Source organism: Amaranthus tricolor, chromosome 2 (genome assembly GCF_026212465.1).
Source record: "Amaranthus tricolor cultivar Red isolate AtriRed21 chromosome 2, ASM2621246v1, whole genome shotgun sequence".
In the NCBI taxonomy this organism is placed as follows: domain Eukaryota; kingdom Viridiplantae; phylum Streptophyta; class Magnoliopsida; order Caryophyllales; family Amaranthaceae; genus Amaranthus; species Amaranthus tricolor.
Window position 1 is genome coordinate 27,992,302 of NC_080048.1, and position 14,159 is coordinate 28,006,460.

General features: G+C 33.7%; 1 protein-coding gene across 1 annotated transcript; it reads right to left on the reverse strand.

The window, feature by feature from the left end:
* Positions 1-1,265: 1,265 nt before the first annotated feature.
* LOC130805007 (transcription factor SRM1) lies at positions 1,266-12,716 on the reverse strand. Its single transcript, XM_057669608.1, has 2 exons — positions 11,228-12,716; positions 1,266-2,302 (listed from the first exon to the last, which is right to left on the reverse strand). The coding sequence occupies exons 1-2, from the start codon at positions 11,608-11,610 to the stop codon at positions 1,804-1,806; spliced, it is 882 nt and encodes a 293-aa protein (XP_057525591.1). The 5' UTR covers positions 11,611-12,716; the 3' UTR covers positions 1,266-1,803.
* Positions 12,717-14,159: the final 1,443 nt, after the last annotated feature.

Genomic DNA, 14,159 nt, shown 5'->3' on the forward strand with positions numbered 1-14,159 from the left:
GGTAGACAAGCGTGAAGTGTTTTTGTTAGCTTTAAGTTATTTTTCCCAAATATAATGACTTTTTTTAAAAAAAATAGATTTTGCGATAACCATAGTTGGCCACATATTTTGTAATTTAGTCAAAATGAGTACATAATTTAACAAAAAAAAAAAAAACTTGAGTCTACCATATGGACCACATGGATTTATTGCCTACCACATTAAAAAGTCAAAAGCTCAACTTTAATCACTACATAAAATTTCCCTTTGTTTTATTAGCAATCGGCCAATAATGATGTTATAAAACTTTTATAATGATTATTATTTTTTATGTAATTGCATTTTTCTTTTAAAAAAATATTTATATGTATTTTTATACTAAAAATGCGTACACTACACAAATTTCTATATTACTTGAAATATATTTCTCTTCATGTTCATCAAAAGTTTCGAATAAGCTGTATTGTTAGCTTATATAACATCTAGTTTTTAGTATTCTCAAAATTAAAATTGTTAAATGTTGTATCTGCTAATGATAATATATACTTGGATTGTTATAAAATTATTTATAAAATCAGGGTGAGCATGGGTAAGGTGGGCCTACGCTTAGGGCCTAAAAAGTTTTCAATTTGAATTTATAGAGATTTGAATACAAATCTTTATGTAAAAGATAAAATAGTTAACCACTAATATAAGTCTTAATGCTTGTATTTAATGCAATGTTGGTTGATTATAAATATCTAGAATTGCAATAATTAAATTATAGTGTGCATATGCATAGAATAAGTGACTTTAATACGTTAAACATTAGTTAAAGTGTCTAATAAATACTTTTAGTTTTCTTGAGAGTTTTCTTTTCTAATTATAAATATAATAAATATATGAATTTTTAAAATTTTTCTAACATTTGTTTACTTTTTTAATATTGGTTTTCTTATGTTTATATTTAACTAATTTTATATTTGATTGTTTTGAGTTAATTTAATATGTATCCTTTTAGAGTTGTAATATTTTAATATATAAGTTGTAGTGGTATGGGGGTATGTAGGACTTTTCTTAAGTTAACTTGTTTTTCAAATCATGTTTTTGTCTTGTTCTTGTTAATGTAGGTTCATTAATAAATTAACTTTTTCTTTGCTATAAATTAAAGATATTCTCTTAATTTAGATTTTAATATAATATATTGCATTTCGTTTTCCGACAATAAACATCGATACCATGGATCATAAATAAGATATGTTGTTTATAATATTCTTGTAAATCATAGACTTAGGGGCATTCTAAGACTATCCATAAGGTTTCCTAAAACTGTTCCCAAATATTATACCATTACTTTTGCATCAAACCAAGTTATGAAGTGCAATGTGTCTGTAATGCAAACCATAGTTGGTTTCTGTTCGATAGACAGTGGACACAGCAACTATATATACAGGTTATCAAACAAAATGAACTAAAAGGAAATTGATAAACTACATAATTGAACATGAAATTGGAGAAAGAAAACTACAACTCTAGTTCTACTAAATAGCTGCTGATTAACAGCAGCAGTTCAATGACAAATTTTGGTAAAACTGGAGAATGCATTCATAATTGCCCCCAACAAAGCAGTGATAACTTATCACACCTGCCTATACAACACAAACAGGTCTACAGTTTCACCTTCCTATGCATTATTTTCAACGGTTTGTATAAGAATGATAAGTTACAAAAGTCACCCCAGTACAACTGGTATTATAGGGCAAGGTAACCAAATTCTGGCTCGCATACTTCTGTTTCTTTCTTTCCTTTTTACATTCTAAACAAGTAGTCGCTCATACTCTTACCTTACCTGTGGACAGAGGTGTGCGGCATTGGATATTGCATCGGAGTCATACCCATCGGGGCACCAGTAACAACGGAACCTGGTATAGGGGCTTGTACACCATAAGCCATGTGATTTGGAAGATTCACTGGAGTTCCCACAGCAGAAACCAATGGCCCACCAATTGGTTGTCCGATTGTAGGAGTAGCATACACGCCAACTCCTGCTGAGGCAGCAGGAGCTTGAGCAGCCTGCTTTTCAGACTTCACAGACGATGCTCCTGCTGGAGCTGCATTTGTCTGACCAGTTATCGGTCCCTGAGGTACAGATAGATCCCCCGTGTTGACACTGGTGATGTCATGGATGCTCGATCGTCTCCTATCTTTATTCATAGAGTTTAACCGAATAAAATATTTCTGCGCATGGCTTGCTACTTGAGTTGGTGTTCTTGTCACCACAAAGTTACGCGAAATACTTCTCCAATCTCCTTTTCCATATTTGTCTAGCCCCAAAAGAAATAACCTGTTCACACACAAAGGATTAATCATACAGTAGACCGGATTTCTTAGAGATCGATGCGCTGAAATAAATGAAGAGATTTGAAACATACCAAACAGAAAATAACTGAATATAAAATAACAGCATATTGCATAATCGAAGCATAGTAATATAATCTGAAAAGTTTTATTCATCTTTTTATTAATAGCCAAAGAAGTTACAGTTGCTTTAACAAGGGATAACAATACCACCTACAAATAAGATATGCCTCGAGTTTAGAAAACATTAATATTGGGGAAACTACAAAAGTAAATGTGAGATAATTAGTTCAACAGCCTATATCAAGTCTCTTAGTGACAAGCTCTACAAATAAACCCCATTCTATTAAACACAGGCGTGCATTTGGTCTCTTTTATAGGTAGGAAGTAAAAAAGAAACGCACCTCACATATTAAACACCATCTTCTACTAGAGGTTTGAGCAAAACGAAAAGTTGCTTTGAAGAATTCAAACCCCCACTACCTAAGATCAAAGGTTTAGTCTCCAAGAATTGGGTTGGACTATTAAGATACATAAAACAGAATCAATGCAACACCTATCAAGAACAACAAATGCAAAACAATAAAGAAGCAAACACACCAACACAATTGATGTACGTGGTTCATCCGTAATTGTCCATGTCCACGGTCTAGCCTAGATGTCTTTATTGCCTTCAAGAACACTCCAATTGAATTACAATGGATAATGATCACAATTGAGAAATTTGAGAAAATTGAGAGTTTAAGAGAGAGAGAAACTAGAGTTAAGTGCCCTTTCCAACCTTCATATCTCCACCTTCACCAACGCACCTAAAACCTTCTTTATCCAAAGTATCAAGGGAAATTAAGTGCCTATTCATGCTTGGAACATGAAGGACTCCGGTCAATATTCTCACAACACTATCAAACATAATGATCCTAAAGTCACCAACAACAACTATTGGACAACTAGCTTTATTGCCAATAGTGACTTTTCTTCCATCAACCTTTTGATAAGTTGAGAAAAAACTAGAGTTAAAAGTCATGTGACTGGAGCATCCCGAATTCAAAACCCACGAATCACCACCCTTGTACTCACTAGTAAAAAAAGGAGCACCATCATCAAATTCTTCCTCAACATAACTAGCCTCGGCGGAGCTAGTTCTTTTGGACTTGCAATCATCGGATTGTTTCGATTTTTACTTCCAACAATCTCTCTTAAGATGGCCTTTCCTACATAGTTGCAAGTCATACTTCTCTTGTTCCTACTTTGCTCCTTAACAAACATGCATCATTAGACTCAATGGACAACTTTTGTGCAAATTGAGAATCAATAAGGTCCTTTTGTGTTAAGGTATTTCTAACATCCTCACTACACAATGTGTCTCTACCATACAATAAAGTTTCTCTAAAATGCTTATAAGAAGGGGGTAGAGAGCATAACAAGAGAATGGTCAAGTCTTCATCATCAAGTGTAACCTTAATATATTTTATAAATCCAAAACTATAGAGTAAAACTCATCAAGATGAGGTTTTATAGGTTTACCTTCTTGCAATCGGAGATCATATAATCTACTCTTCAAGAGTAATCGGTTGGTAACATGTAGAGTGATTCTAACTTCATCCAAATCCCTTTAGAAGTCACCTCCTTTACAACTTCCCTCAAAATTTCATTGGAGAGACAAAGTTGTATTGCGGATAAAGCTTTTGCATCCATCTCTTCCTACTTAGCCTCACTAAGACTAATGAGCTTCTTCTCATCACCTTCAAGTGCCATATGAACATCATTTTGAATCAATATTGCCTTCATCTTCACTTGCCATAAACTGAAATTTGTGTTCCTATTAAAGTTTTCAATATCTAACTTCATGGTTGACATCTTGGACTTCAAATGACCACCACTAACACCTCAAATAACTTCAAATAACCTTTGGCTCTGATATCAATTGAAAGGAGAGGTATGAACTTCACTCAAGGATCACTAAGTGAAGTTTAAATGAAGGTTTATGATGTATCTTAGTGTAGGAACCAAATATACAAGTATGAGTAATGAATGACAATAATAAAGAAATAATCAAGACAAAAATTTAAGGCAGTTCACCAATCTTGGGCTACATCCACCATCTAGCCTAGGGTTATATTATATGTTTAAAGGATAGTTACAAACTTGAAGGAATTACAATGAGAGTTAGTGTAAGAGAAGAGAGGAGCTGATTAGAGAGTATTACATAAACAAGAAGGATGCTCTTTTAGATGAAACTTTGGTGCACCTATAACATTGAGTATTTGTTTGTATATATAGGAAAATAAGGGGTCAACAAAGTGGGGCAGCAATAGAAAAGGCAGCAGCTTGCATAAAAAATGAGGCCAGCAGCAGTGCCGCTCGACCCTTGGCTCAGGCTAGTGGTCTGGTTGAGCAAGGTTCAGCAGCTTGACAGTTGCTTCTGTTTTTTGTCTATCCTTTTCCATGTATTCCACGGTCTCCAATGCTTCTTATACTCAATCCTAGGACTGATTTCTTGCACTTCCACCCTTCACAAATCAAGATTTCACTACCAATAGTACAATGTACTATTGATTCCTACGCAACCAATCACAAATGTGTGATATGTCCTCTTCTAACCACACTAATAAATAAGATTAATTTTCTTAATCTTGTTCTTGATTACTTGGTGATTATAAGTCACCAATAATCCTAACACTCCATTTTCTTAGTTAATGGTTGTGCGAAAGATGATCACAAAAAACATAGCATACCAGGCTACAGGGCGTAACTCAAAAGGATTTTAACCAAACCAAAAGAGAATTTAACATCTATGGACGAGTCCTAATTCCCACCTCTCCCCTTCTGCTTGATGCAATCAGTGCAAACCTTGGTACTATTGAGAAATACTACATGTATGCAAATTCAAAGCCAAAAGCTCCAACAAGCTATTAACTTTTGATAATGTAATCTATGAAACCAGATCAAAAGAGTATAAGTAAAACTCAATCTCGATTTGATGAAACTAATAAACAGCTGGCGGAAGGTTGTTGCTTAGGTTGTTTATGATGAACAGGACGCAAGTAGATGGTACATCCTTTGAAATCATCTGACGAAACGTCAAGCCCTAATGGAACTGGCAGGATCTCGAGTCATTGTTGTAAAGGTCAGAAGCAACAGAAAACGACCAAAACAGTGCTCACGAAAGAAAAACCTGTGGTATTATTTAGGATCGAATTGACCTGGTATCATTTGGAACTAAAATTAGGTAATGTTTACAGCACATAAGAACATGTTTCTACCAAATATATTTGATATCTGTACTCCTCCATCTTTGATTATTGTTCCACTCCCCCTTACTTTTTATAACCAAGGGTGAAATAGGGATAAGGGAAGACATTCAGTGTCTTATTTGTATAACTACAAAAGAAACTCTCTGCCTTACTTGAATAATTTTAAAAAGATTGTTTCTCAAAAGCTAAATTTATAGGAAATTGATTGACCTACTTTTCGCTACCAGACAGAAAATAACGAATCTATTCTATTCAAAAGTTGGCATCAGGTATGTTGTAAGCTGATATAGTTAAACGCTACAAACCGATGGAAAATAGATATACCTTTACCTACATATTATCCCAAAAGTTATTTTTGTGTTTTTTTTTTTTTTTTTTTGATTTTTCACAAATAATAAATTTTATATTTAAGAAACAATAAAGTAACAAATAGATGGACGAAGCAGGTCATGTAGGAACCTGTTTAATAGATATTTTAGGTTTCGGTTCTGGAAATTGTAATCGTTTTAAAATCAACTCGAACTCGCCCCAAACCTGAGTACCTAACCTGGCTCAACAGCTCTACACATTACCCATAAACTTAAGTTGAATAAGCAACCAGGAAAATGCAACTGAGTGTACCTGCTATTTGCTCCCTGACCCAAAATTTAAAAAGGGGTCACATTTCAGACAATGTCAATTCGACATCAGGATTGTTATATGCAAGTCAAATGCTGTTGAAAGTAGGATATCTTTGATTATAAGCAAAAGGAGAGAGAAACTAAAAAGTAATTAAGATCCATAAGTAGGACTTCATTTTTCAATCTGTACAAAGCATAATCCAAGGTACCATGAGCTGCTTTACGCAATTGAAATGTTGTGTTACAACTTACAAGATCACTTCTTGAACAAAGGATCACTTCTGCTCACCAATCACCATGGTAAGAAACTAAGTTACTTGGACTCTTCATTTGGCTTCACATGTCCGTGTCCGATCCTTGATCCTTGGACATTGGTATGGCACTTAGACACTTCTTTTTAGGCGTAAAATTAAATATTTAGACGTATGCGACACTTGCACACGTACCAGTATCCAACATTAGTACCCGAGTCCAAGTAACATAGATAAGAACCAAGTAATTGACATAACTAATTAAAGATAAACTGAAGATTTGACAGCACTAATAGAAATTAGGCTGAAATACAGAAAATGTAAGTGTCAAGCATTTGAGAGGGTTAATCACTGCGAAGAACAGTTAAAATGTAAGATAAAGAATAGAAATTCAGTTCTCCCCTGATCTTTTTCTTCCTACTCCTCTCGGTGTATATATATAGTTCTGGTTCCCTATTTCTTATACCCCTTCTTACTAACAGCAGAAGGCTTCTCCAACAGGCAACAAGCCACTTCTAACATCATCATCTGATCTTCTCATTTTATCCTTCCCACTATGCCAATTCATAGCACACCACCACTTTCTTAAGAACCAGTGAGCAACAACTATCATGGAGTTTTTCCTGACATCTCAAGTAATCTCACAACTCAAATGTAATTTCTCTATTCACTCAAATGGACTTGGTTTATGGTCATTAAATGATTATAGACAACATTGAGAGGATCTGCCACATAGAAATTACAGAAATTAAAGATAACAAATTTGTATGTTATTCAAGTTTTGTTGTTCGAAAAACAGATGAAAGGAATGCAATTTCTTATGTGACAATGTGACAATGTGACAATTTCTTATGATATTCACTCAATTGCATCACCTAAGATGACAATGTGGAGAGCTGAAAACTTACTTTGCATTCACCAAGATGTACGCCTTCAGTCCATGTGAGTTCTCCCCCTCACAATTTCTTATGTCAGAGCTTCATTGGGTATGTGGGGAAAACTCACAAGGCAGAGGATAACACACGCTCAATGTCCATCAAGAGGTCTAAAAGATTAATAAAGGTCATTTGAACTAAGTAATAAGCCAAGCATTGACTCACATAAATACAAGAGATACGAATTATCACAAAAACAAGTTTATGTTTTCCATTAGTTCTCGAAATTGATTAGACACCGTAAACTACTTTTTAGCTTCCAAAAAACTGCTTATTGCCTCCAAATTCATGCAGGCAAACAAAAATTAAAGCCACCATGACTTAACACTAACCCAAAATGAACTTTGTTCAAACTTGTACCCTTGCTGCCAAATCAATACAAGGAGCTTTTTTTTTCTCGTAAGCTTTAGGTTGATTTTGGCAAAAGATGTTCATTAAGCATAAAATAAGGTAATGGATCTAAATATAAACATCTTGGTAAACATGCCAATATATATACAAATCAATGCTTTTCCTCTCAAAAGTAAACACCGACTTCCCAAAACCAGCCACATCATCAAAGCAACACACCAGATATCCCGTAAGTGGTGTAATAAGGAAACATTATTAGCTTTTGGGGAGACCCATGAAACTGGATCAAAGCTAAAACTTGGCATCTTGGAATGGTGGAACTCTTTCAAGAAACTAGTTAAAAGTTGGTGTTGCTGTGAAACATATAAGGTCAACCTTCTTTTCATGCAGGATACAAAATGTGCTAGTAGAGAGGCCAAGAAATTCAAATGAGAAAGGAAAAATATACAAAATGTGGCATTCGGGCAAGATAGGAAGAGAAAGAAGTTAGCATTATGATAGAATTATGAGGGTGAAGCTTGCGCATCCAAGAAAAATATTAAGTGTTGTAAGTACATATAAGCATTTGTAAATACAAATTGAAATGGATTTTTTTGGCTGCGGATTAGTATTAGGTTAGCCTGAATAAAGCAATACCCCAATTTGATAGCGATGAGTTTTTAGATAGGTATCTTTTTGTTCAAGTAGTCGCCTCGGTATTGTTCGAATTGAGGTTCGACTTTTGTTGTATCGGTGCATATGCACTAAAAAACCTAAGAGGTGTTAAATGGTTTCATGCAAAGCATTCCGACATCTCAAATATTGTACATTTGACTGTGATATGAACAATCACATTGAACAAATGGTGTAGAATACATTTGGCGACTTACTGAGCATCTTCATCCCAAAGCAACTAATCTTAGCTAAGAAAAATGATTAGGTAAACTGGTCATACTAACTGAATTTGTCTTAACCAACACAAACTTTGAGTCATCAATGAAGAAAAATCAAATGGCAAAACCCATAAAAAGAGATGTAAAATTTTTATCAATAGAGTGGTTGAAAACGCTACTTAGACGAGCAAGAAAAATCCAAATTTAACTTGGACAAAGATGAAGAATGGTACCACCGATGCATCTTATGGCATTCTAGAAAATGAGTATGGTGGTGTAGTACTATAAGAGGACACAATGTGGTGTTATGAGAAAATAAAGGCCGTAAGAGAGAAAAATAAAAAAATTTTAGTTTTAGGATAATGTACGACTATGAAGAACATTGCAAAATACAAGGAAGTCAATAAAACAAAAAAATACATAATTAAATGTACAAAAAGGTACATAAGTTAGACTCCAAAGAAGGCGAGAAAGATCTTTATAGGATGGCCTAAAGGAAATAAGCGGTTAGAAAGAGTCTAAAAGATTGAACAGTGAAGTGTGTCATGGATAAACAACTTGTCATTCTTTTCCAAGAGAAAGTGATCAATGATAGATGAAAAGAAGTTGTTGAGTTGTCCCATGGAGCAACATGAGATATCTTGATGGAACAAGTAGAGAGCAAGGAATTCAAGAGAAGAGTAAATAAAATAAAGATGGAAGAAGATTAGAAAAACATGAAGCAAAAGACAATAAGTCCTAACTCCTAAAGATAATTCTATTAAGAATTAGAAATATTTCAATTACTCAGAATGGAACAAAATAAAATGTCAAAAAGTTGGAAAACAACCATTAGGCTACATATTTAAAAAAGGGGATGTGCAAGACTATTATAACTACCGGAAAAATTATGTTTATGAGTTACACCATGGAACTACAAGAGAGGATGATTGAATGCTAAGTTAGATATACATAACGCATATGCATTTCCAAAAATAATGTAGTTGTGTGCTAGATTGGGTGTTTATGAGTTACACCTTTATTTTGGGTTGTATCCCGGTGGCAAGTTGGGTGTTGTTTCCATTCCTTTGCTTATATTTGTTGTTTTAGAGTGGCTTATATGCTTTTTGTTTCTCTCAAAGGGTTTCTCTTGGACCTTACTTGTTTTTTAGTTATAAATGCAACTAAATTTCTAGAAAAAAGAAACACTGTTTTCAAGTGAGTGTTTCAAGTAACTTGGCTCAAATTTCCTCAATGGAAATATTGATCAAGAGAATGTATAAAATTCAATGTGGGAGGCTCAAACAGAGAACTTTGATCGAAATATTGCAATTGATGTGTTCCATATATATTAAAATAAAATTCTATCAAACTGTCATTATAGGAGCAATGAATTAATAGAATACCCTAAAGGATGGAATTCAAAAGAAAGACCAAAGAAATAGTATTATAATTGGATATATTGAAGGCAGGATAAGAGAAAATTGTTTGTATTGGTTTGGCCATGCATAAAAAAGACCGGTTGAAGTTACAAGAGTGGAAAATTGATACTTTGAAAAGCTCAAAAAGGCAAAAAAATAGGCAAAGATGGCCATGATAATACAGGTAAATAATAAGATGAAGAATTGAAATTTGCATGATATGACAATATATAAGTATGAATGGCGGAGTGAATAATATATCGATGATCATGGAACTCATAATCTCAGTTGTAAATTAGTATCAGATAAAATCATTGTTACCTTGATTTGGTTTGGTTCATGTTGTCTACTCCCTCCTATTTTAACTAAATTTCCCATTTAATGATGCACCATTTTTAAAAAAAGAAATGAACACCACATGAGGCCACATAAGAGGAGTAAGTAAAGGAAAAAATGATAATTTAATGACAATTGTGTAAATAATTGGATCCCATGAGGGCATACGTAAAGGAAATTTGTTACCCAATACGAAAATGGGATATTTGATGTGAATGTGCCAAAAAAGAATATTACACATTTGATTAGAATAGGAGGAAGTATATTGCTTATCCTACAATCATGTACCCACTTGCTACAAGCATAATACAAAATATGGTAAAAGTAATGAGAGTGATGCAATCATCGTAATACCAAATATCAATCGAAAGCATGAAATATCCCTTGAAGTAGTGCGACCTTGTATTTCACTAAGGCTATAAGTATTGTGACTTTGTGAGTGTATTATTCTTTTTTTCAATTTCACAGAGAGGGCCTTGATTTGTTCTTGAAAGATGACTATGTGACGTGAGATTTACTGAAAAAGCAGACCTAATAAAAAGAACAATAAACCCAGCTAACAGAAAATATCCATCAGGCTAAACCAATCAGCCAGCAACAAACATCAGAATAGTATAGGCATACATAAGCAGAAGACCTGCTTTGGGAAATACACGAAGACTCTTTATCTTGACATCCTCCCCTTCTCTTCAATTCCCAGAAAGAGGAGGGGACGGCAGGGAATACCCTTTCACCTCAAATAGATCATAAGAAACAATACAAATGAAGCATGATTACATCAATTTAAAAGGTAACAAATTTGCTATACTTGAAACAATAATCAGAGATATATGTCAGGCAGAAAAAAACTCAGCGGTCTAGAAACAAAATCAAAATCAGGTTATAAACTTGCCTGTGTTCATCCTCAGTCCAAGCTATACCCTTCCTGCGTTCCTGATCTGATCTTGACACCTTGTTACCATGATTAGATTCACTACCTCCGTTGGAACATTGACCCTTTTTCCCGTTACCTTCTTCAGCAGCAAAACCTGAAGAACCCTCTGAAGAAGAATTATAGGTAGGCAAGGGAACTCGACCAGATTCAATCTGTTTTACATCCTCAAGTAGAAGCTCATAGTGATTCTTAACCTCTTCCAAGGTCTTCCCGGGCACATCTGCAGCAATCTTTTCCCAACGATCATCCAATTCCTCGGGATGAGTAGCAATGGCATTCTCAAATGCCTTATCCTGCTCGATACTCCAATAACTGCTATCACCGTTTTCGTCTACAGCCATCTATCTAATCTTGTTGATCGAATCCAAACATAAATATCCAACCAACAACAGAATGATTTTAGACAGTTCCGGAGACACCCAAGTCAAGATGCTCTTCAAAACAACGGCTCCCACTCCCAAAAACTAGGAAATAATCAAAAGATATGACTTACTTACTTCAGCTGAACCGAACCTTATGATTAATTAGAATAAAGGAGCTGACTGGTGTGAGGTGGTGGCTACTGAGTAGTGAATAGTGATTACATCCAATCAGTTTTGATTTACAAAAATGAAAAGAGGGTAAAATCAAAGGTGACTTGAACTACAACTAAAAGAAAAATTGGAGTCATGTGAGCTGTAGACCTATTTAATGTAAACAAAAGCAGAATTCAGTTATACCCTATGAAAAAAATATGAATTCATAGATACTATTAATGACAATAAGAAAATATATGGAGTATTAGATAGTGTCAAATAAAACAGAAACCTTGAAAGATACTCTATTATGGAATATTAGGCTAATACACAACTAGGGCATTGGACTGCTACCTGTAGAGAAACAATTCACAATTCACACAAAACAAAGAAGCTAATAGGTGGATGATATTTTTAAAAAATATCAAAATTTCCATTTTTGAGTCCAACAACAATGAATTCCTACCTGACAAAGACAGCACTTACAGTCACAGGCCCACAATAAGTTACTGCGATTTTGATTCTTTTTATCTTTATCTTTCCACAAAAATTTTAGCTCACTTGGGTTCATGATTGAAGAGGAGAAAAATTATGCTCTTATTACCACTAAGTAAGGATACCTAACCTACTTCATCTTTCTAAGCTAAAGCGGTTCATGTTTTGACATCAGAACAAAGATATCAGCATCAAAAAGCCATGACATCTTAACCAAGAAGGCAAGAACCAAATTTTGTCCCAGCAGCACCTTTGTTATTTTTTCACATCCACCCTTCCTACATGATTAAAGGCTGATGATGACCAATAGACCAAATTCCAAATTCCAAATTCCAAATTCAAAGCTCTTGAAAGTAATTTGTAATTTTAATAAAAACAAAATATTGATTCTATTATCAAAAAAGAAAAAGACCACATACATGATTTTAGCCCTAGGCAGAAAAGTGTATATTAAAATAGTAATAAATAGTCGGATATTTTTGCCAACATTTGCAATTTGACCAAGTTGGGAAAGGGATAGCATTTAAATAATTATTTATTTATAGAATGATTTTAGTAAAAGATAGGAGGATAAAAATAAGAAGTAATAATTCTATCAAAGATAGAAATTGGGTAAATAATGGAAATTAGGAATGATGTAAATGGATTTACTGTAGAAAATGGGGTCAGCTAAATTGGTCCCAGAAATATTGCAGGACCTATAATCAAATCAAATATCTATCCGGCTGTGTGAGGGAAAAGGACAGTTGTTTTATGCACCCAGCAAAATAAAAGGCATCCAAGTTGCCTAAACAGGACGGACAATCACTGGCATCTCTCATACTCTCCCCATTAATTCTCATTTCACCACCATCATAATGAGTGTGACCCACAAATTCAACCACATCCTAATTTAATTCTTTAGCCCATTAGACAAAGAAAAAAGATCTAACAAAAAGTCACAATTTTGCCTAGTTTTTGCTAAAATTATTCAAATCACCCAAAAACAAATACTCGCAAAAAAAAATACTGAATTAGACAACAAACCCAACAGATAGAAATAATAAATCTTTTAAATATAATGAACTATCAATTACAGAAAATTAATTGAAGTGAGAGTAAAACCCAATTAGCTGATTCAAAAAAAACTAAAATTAGTATACACAAATAGCTCAATAGGGGACCAGAAGTGGGGAAAAAGAAATCTTTATCAGATTAACCATTAAATTTCAGAAAAAAAAAATAAAAATCTTTGTAAGGCAAAGAAAGGGATGAAAGTCAAATATTGCTGCAAGAAAAAGAGTAAGGAGTAAGAAGTAAGGATACTATTAAAGGGTGTTACCTTGAGTCTCAATTTCTTTCAAATTTCAATCATTCATCCATTAATCCATTCATCCCACCATTTAATTGAATGAATGCTGTATCTTCAAATTTTAAAATTAACTGCTTACTTTACATATGATGAAAATTTGAAACAATTCAACCACAAAATGCCCATATAATTTTATGTTCACTCGGCTTTCAACTTTGGCCTCACCACTCAGCAGTCAGCCCCTTTCTTTCAAGTTTCAAGTTCCTCAATAATTCACTGTTTCTCTAGAGTTGTGAATCGTAACTGCTTAGCTATTCATTAACTAATGCGTGCTCCCCTATTCCTTCTTTATGTTGCCATAACTAATAATCTTAACAAGAATTAAGAAAAGGTAATTATTTAAATAGTGTGATATTATTTTATTTAATAATATTAAAAAAAATAATTGGTGAAAAAGTAAAGATTATAATAATTAAATGAATATATAAATAAAATTATAATAAAAAATAAGGAAATTATAATAAAATTATAAGCATTTTAAAATTTAATATAAAGTAAGTGGAAGTTTATGGAGATCATAAGAATTAAA

Excerpts from the sequence above, each read along its gene's own strand:
- LOC130805007 (XM_057669608.1), bottom strand. The coding sequence starts at position 11,610 with ATGGCTGTAGACGAAAACGGTGATAGCAGTTATTGGAGTATCGAGCAG. Across the intron at positions 2,303-11,227 it reads TGGACTGAGGATGAACACAG|GTTATTTCTTTTGGGGCTAG; the intron begins GCAAGTTTATAA and ends GTGTGTGAACAG.